The sequence below is a fragment of the Gallus gallus genome, chromosome 2, assembly GCF_016699485.2.
Source record: "Gallus gallus isolate bGalGal1 chromosome 2, bGalGal1.mat.broiler.GRCg7b, whole genome shotgun sequence".
NCBI classification, from domain to species: Eukaryota; Metazoa; Chordata; class Aves; order Galliformes; family Phasianidae; genus Gallus; species Gallus gallus.
In genome coordinates this window covers 70,940,258-70,956,842 of record NC_052533.1, presented here as the reverse complement: position 1 = coordinate 70,956,842, position 16,585 = coordinate 70,940,258, and the positions used below count along the sequence as shown (strand labels likewise).

Here is a 16,585-nt window from a genome sequence, read left to right as displayed (position 1 = left end):
CATAACAAGAATTTGTGTTCTCAGAAGTTTCCACCTATCATATTTCTAAAACATAGCCAAATCAGAATGCATCATGCTTAAAATCCACATGCTCTTCATTGTGACCAAGATTTCATCTTACATTTTTGGCATTACATTCATTTTATTTGATTTTATTTTATTAACCAAATTTTATTTGATTAACCTTTATTGTTACATCTAGACTATTTTTTCACATTTTGAAATTATTTTTCATTAAATCAATTTACCTCATCTGACATAAATCTCAACAATATGAAATTATTTTACTATTCTATTTACAAACATAGCTACAGCAGCAGTCATTAACCAGCAGTTCTTCAGTACAGTAGCTAACTTTAAGAAGAAATTCCATGTTATTGAGTTTTAGAGTCTCTTAAAATTTCTAATATAATTTTTTTAAGTTAATATCACTGTGAGCATTTAGTATGATCATTTCCATAAAAGTTATCTGAAATTAAGCTGCAGTCAGCTCACTTCACTAGTTTTGATTGCTTCTAGAACTAACTTTGCTACACAGCATTTTAGGTATACCCATAATGCTGCTGGGGATATGACTGGATCAGATATAAGCATAGACAAGTTAATTTACATGCAGCTTGATGGCTGCAGTGCAGATACTGCAGCATTGGATCAGCATAAACTAATGCACAAATAAGCATTCATCCCTTCTGGGCTTGGATAGGCTATGCTGAAAATCCATGTTACATTCTCACTCTTCTTACTATCAAACAAGTCAAATATGAGCAAGTTTTGCCTACTGGTACTGAAAATCACACATTCTGTCAGAGGTGTTGGCTTATCTTTTTCCCTTGTGTGCTCTAGATCTAGCTATTCCAAGAAACAGTCGGTAACACAGTGAGGAGTATGTAGCATAACATAAAATTTGAATAACAGATATATAAGCATATGGAAAATAGTTAGTGGTGATTTCAGTTCAACTTCTCAATCACAGTGATATTTTCCTGAGTGTTCAGAAATATCTGCAGTCATTGTGGTTAACTTTGCAAAAAGACTAGATTTAATATTTATATTTTAAAAAATCTTTAGATTCGAGACACAAAATTGATTGAAAGAAGTCAACAATAGTGAGAAACAAAACTTCCAAGAATTTTTTTACCTCATCATTGTGAATACATTTGTTTCTTAAGAGGTATGGTGTATTTCTGTAGTTCTTTCCAGTCAGAAAAACAATTTGATTAGGCATGCAAGGATCTACCTATACAGTTATAAAAAAATAACAGTCATCATCCTGAGCATTTATAGCATGTAATACAGAACTACACTGACCTTTTCATTCTATGTTCTCTGTTAGGGATTCCTGATTTTGTTTTATAATTCTTATTCTCTTCATTTGTTATAGAGGGTCTTAAAGAGGCACTTAATTCTTTCTTCAATAGTATGTGTGTCCAACCTTTCAGCTTGCCTGAGGTGCACTGAATGAAGAGGAATTGTCTTGGCCACATATAAAATATTTATTAAATCTATCTAAATAACAAAACCTTCTTTATTTTTAAATATTTTTTTATTATTAAAACATAAAAAATATAACAACAGAAACTTAAAGCTAGTGGGATCATGTTTTTGTGAAACTAATGAATGTATTACATTATTTTATGAAATAACACAACCAACTTAAATAAGAAAGCTTATGTGTCTGCTTAATAACAAAACCCACATGTCTTCAGTGGTTCACACGTGTAGGTGGGCTGAAATGTGGTTAGTAATCACTGTTTTACTCAATCAGTGTCACAAGAGTAGTAACTTGTAATACATGTGTTTCAGTTCAAATGTGTGTGTGGAGGATATGAGAGGCAGAGTTAGCACTGTTCTGCTCCCAATCTTCTATAGCATTCCATTGTTGCCTAATGAGCCGACACTCAAATTATGCACAATAGATTCACAAAAAATGAAAAATACTGCTAAATGTCACATCATAATGCTAAAATCTGTGGGGCTACGTTACTAGCTGTCCTGGACCCTCAAGCCACAGGTTGGACAAATATGTTCTAAAGCCTCTTGAATGCATTTTTGTCATCTCAGTCTTTTCTTTCTCCATTCCATTTTCACTGTTTTCTGATCTTCCTTTTCAGATATACTAATTTTCCTAACAACAGCAACCCTACCAAACGTTATTCACCCTATAACTCCTCCAGGCAGGTTGCTTTTCTGTCACCATTTATTTTATGTAACTATGACATTAGGATTCATTTTACATTCTGCCGTCCAGAACCTGTTTCCATATCGAATTTAGCTATTGGACACCTATCTCACTTACTAACTGCAGTGTATGCCAAAAAGACTGAAGAGATTAAGTGTTGAGGTGTAAGCAACTTGCTTACATAACTGACAATTAAAAATTATGAAAATTTGTGATATTCTGCAACAAGCAATATGGAAAATATAATTTGGACTGCATATCCAGACAAAAGAAAAGTAAGTAGTTGTTCATTAAATCTTTTCTATTGCATTAAGAAGAATTATAACTGCTTAGATGTTATAATGCATTGGATATTTTTTTCAAGGATATCCTACCAACTGTGGAACTTTTGACCCAAGAGATACTGACACAGCCCACTGCTAACCTGCATTAGTTTTGAGTCCAATTTTTGTTACTTTCTCCTTTTCTTTCTTTCCCCTGCATTTTATTGTATGTACCATTTAGTGCATTTTGCTGGCTTATACTAATCTTTCTTTATTTTATCCAGTTAGTTCAAGAACTACATCATTTTCATTCTTTATTGTATGTTTTCTGTTGTGTGTTTTATGGAAAAGTTTATTTGAATACTATTTGCTCACTTTCAAATTGCGTTCCTGTTAAAAGAATTATTTCACCTTCTTCCTCTCAGGTCATTTACTCCAGTCATGGCATCTGCTTCCTTATCTGGAGGAACGGGGAAAAGAGACTCCAAGGAAGAATGCCTTTTTGTATTTCTCAGCTACCTTAATGTACATCATGCTGCTTAATTAACATTTTTATGACTGACTGCAGAAATAGAAAATTTCTGCTCCTTGAATTCACTGATCTGGATTTCGGGCCTTCTTCTCTGCTGCTTTGATAAGTTACAAAATTACTTTTACTCACTCAAATTCAAATGCTAAAAATTGACATTCTGGTGTAAATTTATAGTTCCAAATACAAATAATATCAAAGAAGAGCAAAAAGCAACCCATATTCCTTTTTTCCTTCCCCCCAGTAATCTATAGGACTTTTATTTTACCACTTAAAACCTTTTTCTTTTGTGCTGTCTTCACAGTAAAACTCTTTACTGCAGTTTTTTATTGACAATTTCTCCATTTAAAGTACATAATTATATATTATCTTCTTCCTTATCGTTTACAGTCATTTCATAGACTTAAAATTTCACAGATAATTCCAAGGCACTAGGTTCTATATCCTTCTATTATTTTTATATGCTTTTCCATTGATTCTTAGGGGACTGGACTAAGAATTAACATGGACTTTTTTTTTTTTTTTACCTTATCTATTCCAATATAATACCTTACTTAAAAAATATTTCAAGTTAAATATAACATGTACACTGACAACACCTTTCCTTCACAAGTTATCAGGAAAAAAAATTCAGAATTGGAAAAGATTTTTCTGTTTGCATGCATCTTTAAAATAACTATTTTAGGGCTCTTCACATTACATTTAGTACTGTAGGATTTCCGTTCTCATTATTATAAAAGTGTCAGGTTTCATTATCATAGAATCATAGAATCTTAAAATGGTTTGTGTTGGAAGTGACCCCAAGGATTATCAAGTTCCAAACCTTTGCTGAAGGCAGGGCTGCCAACCTCTAGGTCAAGTTCCAGATTAGATTGCCCAGGGCTCTGGTCTTGAACACCTCCAGGGATGGGCATCCAGAACCTCTCTGGGTAGCCCATTTCAACACCTCATTACCCTCTCTGTGAAAAACTTCCTCCTGATATCTAATCTAAATCTCCCCTCCTTTAGTTTAAAACCATTCCCTTTGTGTTATCACTATCTATCTGTGTAAAAAGTTGATTTTTCTCCTGTTTATAATCTCCCCATAAGTACTGGAAAACTATAATGAGGTCTCCCTACAGCCTTCTATTCTCCAGACTGAACAAGCACAGCTCCCTCAAACTTTCTTCATAGGAGAGGTGCTCCAGCCCTCTGATCATCCTTGTGGTCCTCCTCTGGATCCTCTCCAAAAGCTCCACATCTTTCTTGTGCTGGGGGCCCAGACTTGAACTTACAGTACTCCAGATGGGACCCCAGAATGACAGAGGATAGGAGGACAGTCACCTCCCTTGCCCTGCTTGCTGAGCACCCTTCTTTTGATGCAGCCCAGGATATCATTGGCCTTCCAAGCCGCAAGCGGACACTGTTGGCTCATATTATGGTTTTCACCTACCAGGACCCCCAGGTCTTTCTCCACAGAGCTGCTCTCAGTAAGTTCTCCCAGCCTGTATCCCTGTATCCTAATTCCACATATCTGGGATTACCTTGACCCAAGTGCAAAACCTTGCACTTAGGTTTTTTGAACCTCATTATGTTCACAAGGACCCACCTTCCAAGTTTATCAAGGTCATCCTGGATAACATTCCTTCATTCTATTATACCAACTGTACTATCCATCTTGGTGTCATCAGCGAACTTGCTGAGGATACACTCAATCCCATCATCTATGTCACTGATAAAGATGTTTAAGTGTCTTGGTCCTAAAAAGGATGGAGGCTCATTACTGGCCTCCACCTGGATGTACAGCCAGTGACCACAACCCTCTGACTATGTCCTTCCAACTAGTTCCTTATTCACGAATAGTCCACACTTCAAAGTCATAGGTCTGCAATTAGGGGTAGGGATGTAATGCAGGACCATGTCAAAAAGCATTGCACAAGACCAGGTAGATGACATCGGTTGCCTTTCCTTCATCCACTGCTGCCATCAGTCATGGAAGGCGAATTACACTCAATGATAATTATTAACTTCAGGAAATTATTTTTACAAAGATACATATTGGTCGCAAATATTCCTAGGTGCTTTTATTTTCTGTCACAAAAATGGCATCATCCAGGGCCAATTTTGGAAACCATTACACTAATTCATGATCAGTGAATAACTCTTGAGATTTACCTTGTTCTTTGTTCTCCATAATCCCATGCATTTTACACTTACTCATCAGAGAGATTGTCTCTACTGTAAACAATTAAAATACATAGACAATCATGATTAACTCTAATGAATGTATGATTGTGAACACTATCTATGATGTTATTATTTCTACAAAGCTCAAAGATTTATTATACTTTGAGGCTATATTTCTCACTCAACTACTAATGGCATTCCACATCTTTCAATACTGCTGTGAATTGCTTTAGGCTAGTTATTTCTTAAGAAAAAATATTTATTTAACCAATGATCTTACTTATTTGGGAAAGGTGTTCACATGTTCGGTATCCTAAAAAATAACAATAATAAAATAATAATCATCATAAAAGTGTTGATAACAAAGAAATAAAAGCAACAATCCAAAACTGAATCTTCCAGTACTTTACCAAGGTATTTTGCATTATTTTGATACATAAATTGATTTGAATACTTACTTGCTAAAATTAGCTTGTATCTAGAGCTACAGAAAGGTTCAGTAGATTACACTTTATAAATATAAAGAAAATGTATTTTATAGAAATGACATTCTCAGCTGTGACAAAACTGCGTTGTAACTGATAAGACAATTGTATACCTTACATTCCTTGCAGATCCACTAGGCTTAAAAGAGCAAAAGAGTAGCTTACAATGTGGAAAAAGGATTTAAATGTGGATGAAGATTAAACAAATGAATAAAAACATAAATCAATCATTTATGTTACCCTATTGAAAATGGAATTTTTTCCTTGGATGTTCACAGAAACTAAATATCTCAGATAAGAAATTATTTGCAAGTTCCAAATCAACCAAAAAATGTTTGGATTCTACATAAGGGTAATTTTTTACCTACCAACTCCAGACATCTCCGGAATACTGGCGGCGTACAGATCCTTGGTGAATTTTGGTTCATTGTCATTGATATCGTGGATTTTAATGATAAATTCAGACTCTGGCTCCACTTGTCTTCCAGACTTTCTGTCTATAGCCTTGGCACGTAGCACATACAGGGACTTTTCTTCTCTGTCCAATTTCTTTGCAGCATGAATATCTCCTGTATTTTCATCTATAATGAACAGACTGCCAGCCCCATCTCCTGTTAATATGTATTTTAAATTTCCATCTCCTTTATCTTGGTCAGTGTGTAGCTTCAGGGAGGTAGAAAAGAAGAATTCTATAAATATATGTATTGTTATTACAGACCAAATCATTCAGCATATATGAATAAGTCTGTACAATCTTGACTGTAATTGGGGTCAGCAGTGGTTATCTTCTGTTTCACTGTTGAAAAAATTACAAATTTGAGACTCAGTCATACACACAAAAAATAGTTCTAAACAAATTTGTAAAGACACAAGGGAATATAGAAGATGGTGTAGTAATATTCAAAATTAACACCTTAGAACAAAAGATAACACTTCTTTCAATAGACTATCAAGAGACTGATAGTAGTCTCCTTATTGAAGACTTTAAAGATGACAGGTGTAAAACTCACAAGTTTCTATTTGGAGAATAAATCTTGTTTTTCCATTTACTGACTTGATAACGCACTCTTGCATTAGTATAATGTAAAAAGAAATAGATTTTAAAGATTACAACTTTTGAACTTCCCCAAATCACCCATGTTTCGGTTTAAGCAACTTGTGTTTCTAACATATTTCTTTTAAAAGATCTTGCCTCAGTTAATTACTACTATCCTTCTAGTCCTCTCCACATGAGTGAAATAATTCTCAAGAACACTAGGAGGTAAATTTTCAAAGCAACGAGAGGGATTTTAGTTTTTTTCTTACTACACTTCTCCACAAGAGTTCAAAACAGTACACTTGAGCTGAGCTTACAGGTCCTGATTACTTGCTGTACAATACCATTGTGAAAAAGTGCTTAAAAACAACAGCCAAAGCAAGCTCTTGAGGCTGTTTCAGATTTTAGAAATTCTGATACAATGCTCTTCTCTTTAATTCTACTCCTATAATTTCATTCACGGGGCCATACACTTGCTTTTTGAAATCATCTGCAGTACATTTTCCTCAGATATATGTTTACAGTCACATCTGACCACATCTCAGTAACCTGAATGAGATATATGTTTACAGTCACATCTGACCGCAGCTCAGTAACTTGAATGTTTTCCAAATATGGATAGAAAGAATCCAGCTTTTTTTTCGTTTCTCTGAATAGAATACAGTATGTCACCCACCTGAAAATATTGCTCAGTATCAGTAAAGTCTTTACTCTAGATTGTCAGTAAAGCCAGATAAGTTATTTTTTGTCATTTTTTCTTTCTTATTTCCCTATTTCAGTCTGTGTTTATCTCCATGTTTCATAGTTAAACCACTGCATCTTTCCATTACTACACATGTATGAAGGGTGAGCATGGAGGATTTTGTTAAATTCCTTCACTTTGATTTTTTCCCACTGATTTTATGCTGTAACATAATGCTATTCACTGTGTGTGAGCTGATTATTCCCTTGTTCTTCTAGAGGAAAGAATGGATGATATGACTATCTGAACAATTTTAGTACTTACTGTATTCAATGTACCTCTGTAATAAATCTCTATAAAATTCTTAGGGATTAAATACCACGTGTTCAAAGAACTTAATACAATTTGCATATAGCACTCAAAAAAATCCTCAATGGCAATTTGCCAGCTCTAAAGGAGAATACAGAAAAAGTAAATTTAAAGACTGCATCTTAGTACAGAATGTGGAGTATTATGTAAATAACAAACATAGTTCATTAAAAGTATTTGATTATGAAACCTACTCTTATTTCCAGGGCAAAGAAAAAAAAAAATCAAAGTAGATTTGTGTGTATATCAAGTGCAAAATACAGTGTATTACTTTTGGTCAGATTATTTTATCTTGTGTCATACAGCACAACTTTGTGCACTAGGAAACACTGCACATTTATTCATGAGATGTTCCTAACTTTGTGGCATGTAGCTTTCATTTATTTTCTTGAGGTAGAACCTTTTCAAAATATGTCAACAAGAGCTGATGCTGTGGACTCAAAGAGCGATCCCATGGAGCAGTAGAAGGAAAATGATCCGATATTAGTGTCAGATGGAGAAGACAACATGAGGCCCGGGGATAGTGTTATTGAGGTTGCAGCCTCAATTAAGCTTATATTCTTATCCTTTCTTAATGTTACTTAAACTTATATATATATTCAAATGCAGTTACTGATATAAATTTCTACTACTTGTCATACAAATTAAGTTAGACTCTGGCCTACAGGTATCATCTCCATAGCAGTCTGCCTTGCAGACTGTATGTGAAGGGACTTAACTATGAGGAGCCCTGGTCTTGAATTCTCAGGGATGTAATTTGTCCAGAGACACTGGAAGTTTTCCACTTTTCAAAATAAGCCACCATTTCTGAAACAAAATATTACACAGTTCTGAACAAGGAAATGAAATAAAAAAAACAGGGCAGGAAGTGAAATGAGATTTTTTGTATTGTTTGTATTTTTTTTTTTTTTTGTATTATTTAGGACACAGAAACAAATTCTATATTTAAATAGAAATGTAATGTATGTGTGGTATTTCTGCAACCTAAAGAATGTTTCAGAGAATATAAGAACAGCCTTAAGAGCAGCATTTTTTTTTTTTAATAAGAATCCAAATATAGCTACTAGAATTTTTTATTCCTACAAACTCTTTCTAGATCTAGAGATCTGTTCGTCTACTGCAGACTGATCCTTTGTATCAAAAGAAGACACATCTAGAGAGGTAGCAACAATCCAGACTGTGAATGTAAATAGTGTTAGCTTGCCAAACTAATTTTGATTGCTCATTTGAACAATTCTTCTGGTAATCCAGAATCAATGACCTTTCGCAGTAGGGCAATGATGAACAAGTAGTGGGGACACTGATCTTTGTACATTAAAAAGTTATAATGGAAAAAAATCACATCTATCCACTGCCATTCCCTTATCCTGCCTAACTATACATAGACCCTCAGAAAATAGGTTAATTTATTTTATCTGTTATTCCAAACTGCCCACAAAGATGTCAGGTAGATCAAACTGTGATGGATACTTTAAGGTTACCCTTATCTCATGTTTCTACAAGACTTTAAGCAGAATTTTCAAGTGCAGTAAATTTTGAAATAGAATGTGATTTCCAGGCAACAGATTTCCATATCCTACTGCCCACTTTCTAATTAACAAGACTACTTAAGTACAGTTGCAAAGTACCACTTATTCCATGTGTAACACTTTCTAAATTTCTAATTCCCTTGAATGTTTTATTTGCACTTAGCATTTGATGAATTTTTCATTAGGCTGTGAATTAAGTTTGTTGCATTAGAGTTTGTGGGGAAAAAAAAAAAGGATTATTTCCATAATAATAATAATAATAATAAAAATAATAGAAAAAATCAAAACATTATCCAGCATCTGATATAAACAAAATACAAGGTGTGTAGAACTTAACAATCACACAGTTCTCTCACTATAATAACTGTATATAACTACCAAATATACAAATTTACAAAACAGAGAAGCTCCACATAACATTGCATATATTTATGCAAAATAAATGTAAGGTGAGATACAGTCATAAGAATGTGATTAATTTTGACTGGTATATATATACATTGTAACTTCATGACAATCTTCTGTGATTTGCAAGCATATTTTGCATTTGTAATATAAAATAAAAATAAGTTTTCCTCATAAAATTTCAATTAACCTAAGGAAAGAGTATAAAAAATCACCTACAGAAAAACACAAGCAAATACAGATGTTTTTATGTTTACAAAATATCATGCCCTTTATTCACTAAAAAAAAAAAAAAAACCAAAACAAAACAAAACAAGGAAACAAGGACTGGTTAGTTTACTACATCCTATTAAATGATATAGCATATTGCCTTATATGCAAATTCTTTCTTTTGTTATTATTTTATTAACCTCTTTATATGTGTAAAAAGGGATCAGTTGTTCAAACAGTGTGCAGACCCTTAATTTGAAGTAATTTTTGAATGCTATTTTTTCTATGCATTTTCCAGAGTCAGTAAGTCCAGAAAAGTCCATCAATGACTATTAGCAGAAATTCATTCCTGTTGAAATACTTTGTTTTGTTTTATTCTACGAGATTTTTTTTTTTTCCTCCAGTTGGAATGAGATAGATTAGTATGCAAAATCTCTTTGTAAGAGGAAAATGAATTTGTCAGATTTGCCTTTTCTGATATTATAAACTATTCATTTTACCATCTCTGTGAGGATTTAGCAGATCAGAGGTGAACCATGAAATAAAAAATAAGAACAATAAAATCCAGCCTATTACCCAGTGTATAGTGAGCACACTGGTAATAAATACTACCTCCATTCCATTCTATATCCAACATGAAGTCATCTGAGGTATTTTGAAATGAATGTAACATAAAAGATGTTCTGCTGGGTATCTTAATTATCCTGATATCTTATTATTCTTTCACACATATTTATTTTTCTGTAGTCTCCTGTGTTGCTGCTTAAATGCACTGACAACACACATTCTCCTGAAGATCATCAGAGACAAAAACATTGCTAATGGTTGTGGCAGTGACAATTAGCTGTTTCTATAACAATGTATGTCTTATGAATATGAGCATATTTTTAAATGCTCTCAATCTTCTTTCTTTATTTGCATATGAAAAACGTGCATCTCAAATTACCCTTTCTATCCAGTTCTGCAAAACTGATTTTTTGTTTGATGTGATAATGAAGATCACGATATTTTCCAAATAAATCTTGACATAAATATGCATGGGTCCATGTTACTGTAATTTTCAGTAAGTAAATGAGTAGAAAGACAACAGATGATCTCAGAGATCTGTAGCATAATTTTACTTGCCCTAAATTAATACCTTGCACCTTTGTTCTCCTCATGTACCACTCAATATTTATCAACAAAATGTAGTTATAACACATGACTTCTTGCTCTCAAGATTATTACAGTCCATAACTCCTCAAAACATTATATCACTACACATGGTAGAAAAGAAACCTACATTGGAAGGAAAAGGAATTTCATAAATAGTCAAGTTTAGGAATTATTATGGAAAGAAATGAAAGTAGCAGAGGAAAAAAAATTGCCTTAGAAGAGGCCAAAATTTAAAAGTTCTTGACCATTGTTTGTCATGTCAATTTTAGTTTACAAAGTCTTATGTAAACTGTGTGGCTGATCTGGTTCTTCTGTGGCAGAAAGTAAATCTTTTCAAGCTAGGCAGGCATATAATAAATGGAAAAGATAAGAATAAACATTTAACAAATTATTGAATAATATGAATACACTTTCACCATTTAGAAAAAAAGAAATCCTCAGACTTCATTTAGATTTCATTCTGATTACAATTTATTTCTGTACAACCATTGCTGTTGAGGAAAAAGGAAAAAAAAAAAAAAAGAGAAAGATGAGCTACTTTTGACTACTGAGATGGATAAAGAGTGCAAATATTTATTTATAAAAATTTGGAAAGGTTGTATGTTCTTTCCTGTGGAGAGGAATGAGAAGAAATGAAAGACAAAGACGTCTCAAGAAGAGGGTAGATCCATGTTTACATTGTGGTTTACACTTTTGATGGTTTACAGTTTGCCTCTGTATCATGGTATAGAAAAAGGGCTATTACTAGAGATTTCTTATCTCCACTGTCTTCAAGCAGACATTAGGGATGCTTGCTGTTTTGCTCTCTTCTATCTGCTACAGGCACAACAATGATAATGTGAAGTGTAAATGTTGCTGGTTAGTTTGTTTTGAGGCTATCACGAGTCAGCAGAGGAAACTTAGAAGTTATAACAGAATTTTTTTTTTCTCCCATGAAACTGAAAGCTGTTACAAGTGTTCTATATTGATATTATATTTTTTTTACCCAATGCATTTCTGTTTAAGGATTTGCTGAACCATATGCAGCTGCCTGAACATTTCTCTGTTCATTTTGTATTTCATGTGCAATTTATGCCTCAGATGGAAACAACTTTTTCCCTCCAAAGCATTGTATGCTCAGCCTCTTAGTTTCCAATACAGTTAAATTTATTCTCAAATGCCAGTCGCAACTTTGTCTTTCCTAGAGAGTCTCTTCCTTGAGTTTAGCTTTCATTTGTGGCTTAAGGCAAAATTCTTAAGTCATGTATAACTTTAAACTGAAAAACTTTTCCATAATATTTACGTAATGCAGCATTATATTAATAGTTTGACAGGAAATAATAAGTTTTGGCTGTAACATATCCAGACTGATTCTGTAAAATGTATAGGGAAACCTCAGTAGTCTGAACCTGGCATACGTGTTCAAGTGGCAAAATGTTCTCAATGGTCAGATTTAGCATGATTCTTTCAAATATTCTTACGTCTTCTTGAATGTGAAGCGTAAGTAATGGGAAGGGACAGAGAATTTTTTCAGGTGTGTCCAAAGTGTAAAGTAACGCAGTAAGCCTTTTTTAACAAGAGGCAGAAAAGAATGTTTCTAAGGCTCCTCAGATATCTAGTAATGACAATCTGTAGTCAAAATTTCTGGGCTGAGGGAAGAAAGAGGAAAATCCAGTATATGTTACTTTCACAAAACCATGTGCATCAGATTTTTATTTAGATATATTACTAGAAGTCAAAAAGGTTATTCATATTCAGGCGAGAAAGAAGACAGTAGTTGAGGAGGTGGATGGATGAGTACTGAAAATAAAATAAATGAAATTCACATAAAAATGCAAGAAGTGAACTTGAAATAAGAGTTTGTAGCACTCCATTCAATCCCAAAATCTCACATAAAATATGCTGAGTGCTAGTGACAAGTAGGATATTATCCAGTACCCTCATTATACGATTTCAGGTTTACAGCACCTGGGATACAGAACCAGCAGGAGCTTTCCTTCATTAACATTTTAACTAATTAAAAACTCTAATGACATCTTAATAACTGCAGTGGTTCTTTAGTGTAGATTGCAGTAGCAGTATCTGCATTGCCTTGATTTTCTATTCATGTATGTTTAATCAAATTTTTTATGTATGTTCTAAATGGCAATGTATTTACCTGACATGAATCTGTGACATCAGCACAAACTTCTTAATTAAACAACCCGACTTTGTGTGTGATGGTAACCTAAGTGACTGTATATTAAACAAGGCAAATGACATTTACTTTTCTTATCTTCTATTTTCCAGCATCTGGTTCTTGTGTTCTGCTCTATTGTAACAAATTCTCTAGAGAATGATACTGTGAAAAATACCACTGACACCAGCTGCAGGTGCTGATTTTGACTTAATGGGTAGAGGTAAATCTAGTTTTCAGTTAGGAAGTGCTAAGAAGAATTCTTAGCAGCATTTTGGTGCTGCTGATACAAAAACAATTAGGGCAAGTTCATTTTCTTCACCCACTATCTCCTCCTCATACATGGGAGTTGGAGTACTGGAATATAGCTGCTTTCTCAAGTGTGTACTCCTCTTGCATACCATCTATATCTCTTGTGCCCTACATAGTAGTTTGTAGTCAAATCAGGAAAAGTGGTTGCATTCTTACTTCTGTACAAAGAATTGAATTTCAGAGCATACAGAATTTGCTTGTCCATTCTACTTTCTTCATTCTCCAAATCAACTGCTGAAATGCAGGTTTTCAGCCTGATTTAAAAAATAAAACTTTTTCTACAATTTGCCAAAGACTATAATTTTTCTATTCCAGAACACAAGATACAGGTTTACTGTAAATGACTGTAGTCATCAGTTATGTCCACGGATCAGAAATTATCACATCACAACTCAACATCAAACACTGTCACTTTAATCAATCCCTAGAGCAGATGGTAAATCCATCATTATTTTAAAGACGTCAAAACAAGACAGTACATATATTTTTCATAGATTTTTTTTTCTGTCCAGAAACTTCTGGATAAAATCTTTCAACATGTGTGATATCTTGCAGTTTGAGAATCTTAAAATTCCAAAAGATGAGCATAGAGATAGGCTGAAATAAAACCTCTGTCCCTTGAAACAGTATTAATTTTTATATGGATGAATTTGGAGAAACATGGGGAAGAGGGATATGAGCATGCAACTGAGAGGTGCCTTTTTCATTCTCATTTTGTTCTATTAATCTAATGTCCTTGAACTTGTCTAGTTATCCTTTGTCCTGATTGCACAAGAACTGTACTGATGAAGTTCTGCTCTTTACAGTTGTGGATCATCCACAGTGATCTGAAGAAAGTGTCAGTAACAGGAAATTCTTTAATAAATTTAATCACAAATGTCTACATGAGTTTGTGGGGGGGTGAAGGGGAAAGAGGGGAGTTTGTGTATCATACAGCATTATGCAAGAGAAATAGAATAAGACATCGAGATGTGAGTCTGTGTGATCAAAGAGTCTTTTTTGATCTAAAATCTGTAAACGGCCTTCCATGTTGGCAGTACCAAAAAACCAGGACCAGACTGTAGGCCAACTAATTCAAAGGAAACAAACTCAAGAACATGCATTTTTCCTAAGCTGTTCAAATATCTGTTGTTTCCAAAAATATTCAAAATATTTGAAGCTATTTGCTGTCATAAAAAATATTTAATCTTATGTGAATGCACTTCAGACCTGAAAGAGTGACAATTTTGAGTTTCATACTTATTGATTCTCAATCAGTTTTCTAACAAAAAATTTCAACCCACAGTTAAATAAATAAATAAATAAATAAATAAATAAATAAATATTTTTCCCCAGAATTTGTGTTCTGCATTTGACAAGCTAAATATTTTGTGGTCAGGACACAGGATGCATCTCTCAAGAAGTTCAAGCCTCAGTACTCATTCTTAGACTATGACTGTTCGATTGTGACTCTTTAAAATCCTTAAATTTGAATCTGAATTTAAATTTTAAAATGAACAGTTGTGGAAGGTAGGTAAGATCCTTTCTTGATTTTAATCATCCTTTGTTAATATTTATTTCTTGGCAAAGAAATACAACACAAAACACAACAAAAAACAACACAAAAAGAATGGGTTAAATTAATTTAAGATATTATACTGTATATTCTACGAGTTTTATTGGAATTGTAAACTTTCATACTCATCAAAGGGCACTCAGGGAAATTATGCTGTAGAGGTATCATCCATCTTTTGTGTTCTTCAGTCTGAGTGCAGTTCCCTGTGCCCACCAATGCTCCAAGACACAGTGTCTTGGCAAAATCTGAGGTTCAGATTCTCAAAGGTGGATATATCAACATAAGGCCTGAAATCAAGAGGAGGCATAATAAGCACCAAGTCTTGAATATATATTGTGATAATGTAGCTTCTTACCCGAAGCTCTTGCTAAAGAACAAGTATGCTGGGAGGGGGGGGGGGGGGGGTGGGGAGGAAAAACACAGTAGTATGGAAATAAATATGTATAAAGAGATTTTTTGCTATTCCTTGTTTGTCACTGATCTAATATCTACTGAAATTAGCACTATGTACTTCTATATTTAAATTTCATTTCAGATTATTGTCTTTGGAAGGTCATCACTGTAACAATGGCAAAGTCAGGGTGGTGGCTGGAAAATGAACCAAAATAACTTCATTATTTTCCTGGCACAAGAAAATCTGGTAAGTACAGTACCATTTAATAAGAGCCTGAGACAGGCTTTCAGCTTTAACCTAAACCACAGGCTGATTTTACCTGTCTGATTAAGCATGAGGACTGTTGCTTAGTGGAGAGCAAGGGTAAAGCTGCCTGGGGCTTCTAGTGAAAACTGCACAAAAGACGAACAGCGCATAGAGAAGCCAAAGCATAAGGCTGAAATCAAGCATAAAGCCCTGCAGGTCCACAGTGCCCCTTCAGCGAGGGTATGTTTAATTTAATTGCTGAATCTGCAAGTCATAATAGATGAAATTAGATGAATATGGAAACAGTAGATAATGCAAGAGTTATACAAGAGTGAGGCCTAATGATTTTTTCTGTTATTCGTTGGGTGGGTGGGTTTTATTGGTTTCTTTTCTTGCTCTTATTAGAGTATCTGAGCAAATATTAATGAAAAAGAAATCCATCAAAACCCATCAGGATGTGCAGAGATGAGTTAATGCTAATTTAACAGCATGAGTAGTCAAAGTGCTTGCGTTTGCTTAAAGCACAGAAAATTCTTGAAAATATTGGAGCGATTTTTTATTAATTTTATGGGGAAAAAAAAATTGGGGGGGAAATAGAGCCTTCAGTGCTAACTGTAAATATCATATCCTTTGCTGAATTACATTTTTGTCTTAGTACTTACTCAGTACTTCGGATAAGTACATAGAACATCAAGTAAAACTGATGTTCTCGCTAACTGTACTATAACTTTATCTGAAATAAAATATTGACCATTATTGTGTTGAGCATTTGGAAAGAGATTTTAAGATAGAACTTGAAAATCTGCTAATTGATAAATGAGAGATCAAAAATGTTCCTTTTTCAAATTTTTTTCAACCTTGATATGTGCTATCATTTCTGCCTTGATTTTCTCTTCAAACAAATAAGCCATGTGA

General features: G+C 33.8%; 1 protein-coding gene across 1 annotated transcript in view; it reads right to left on the bottom strand.

Annotated features, from left to right (window-relative positions):
- CDH9 (cadherin 9) overlaps positions 1-16,585 on the bottom strand; it is a 100,059-nt gene that overhangs the window by 38,355 nt on the left and 45,119 nt on the right. The window contains exon 3 of the mRNA XM_015282209.4: positions 5,991-6,285. Coding sequence (XP_015137695.2) covers positions 5,991-6,285 — 295 coding nt within the window. The remainder of the gene's footprint in view (positions 1-5,990; positions 6,286-16,585) is intronic.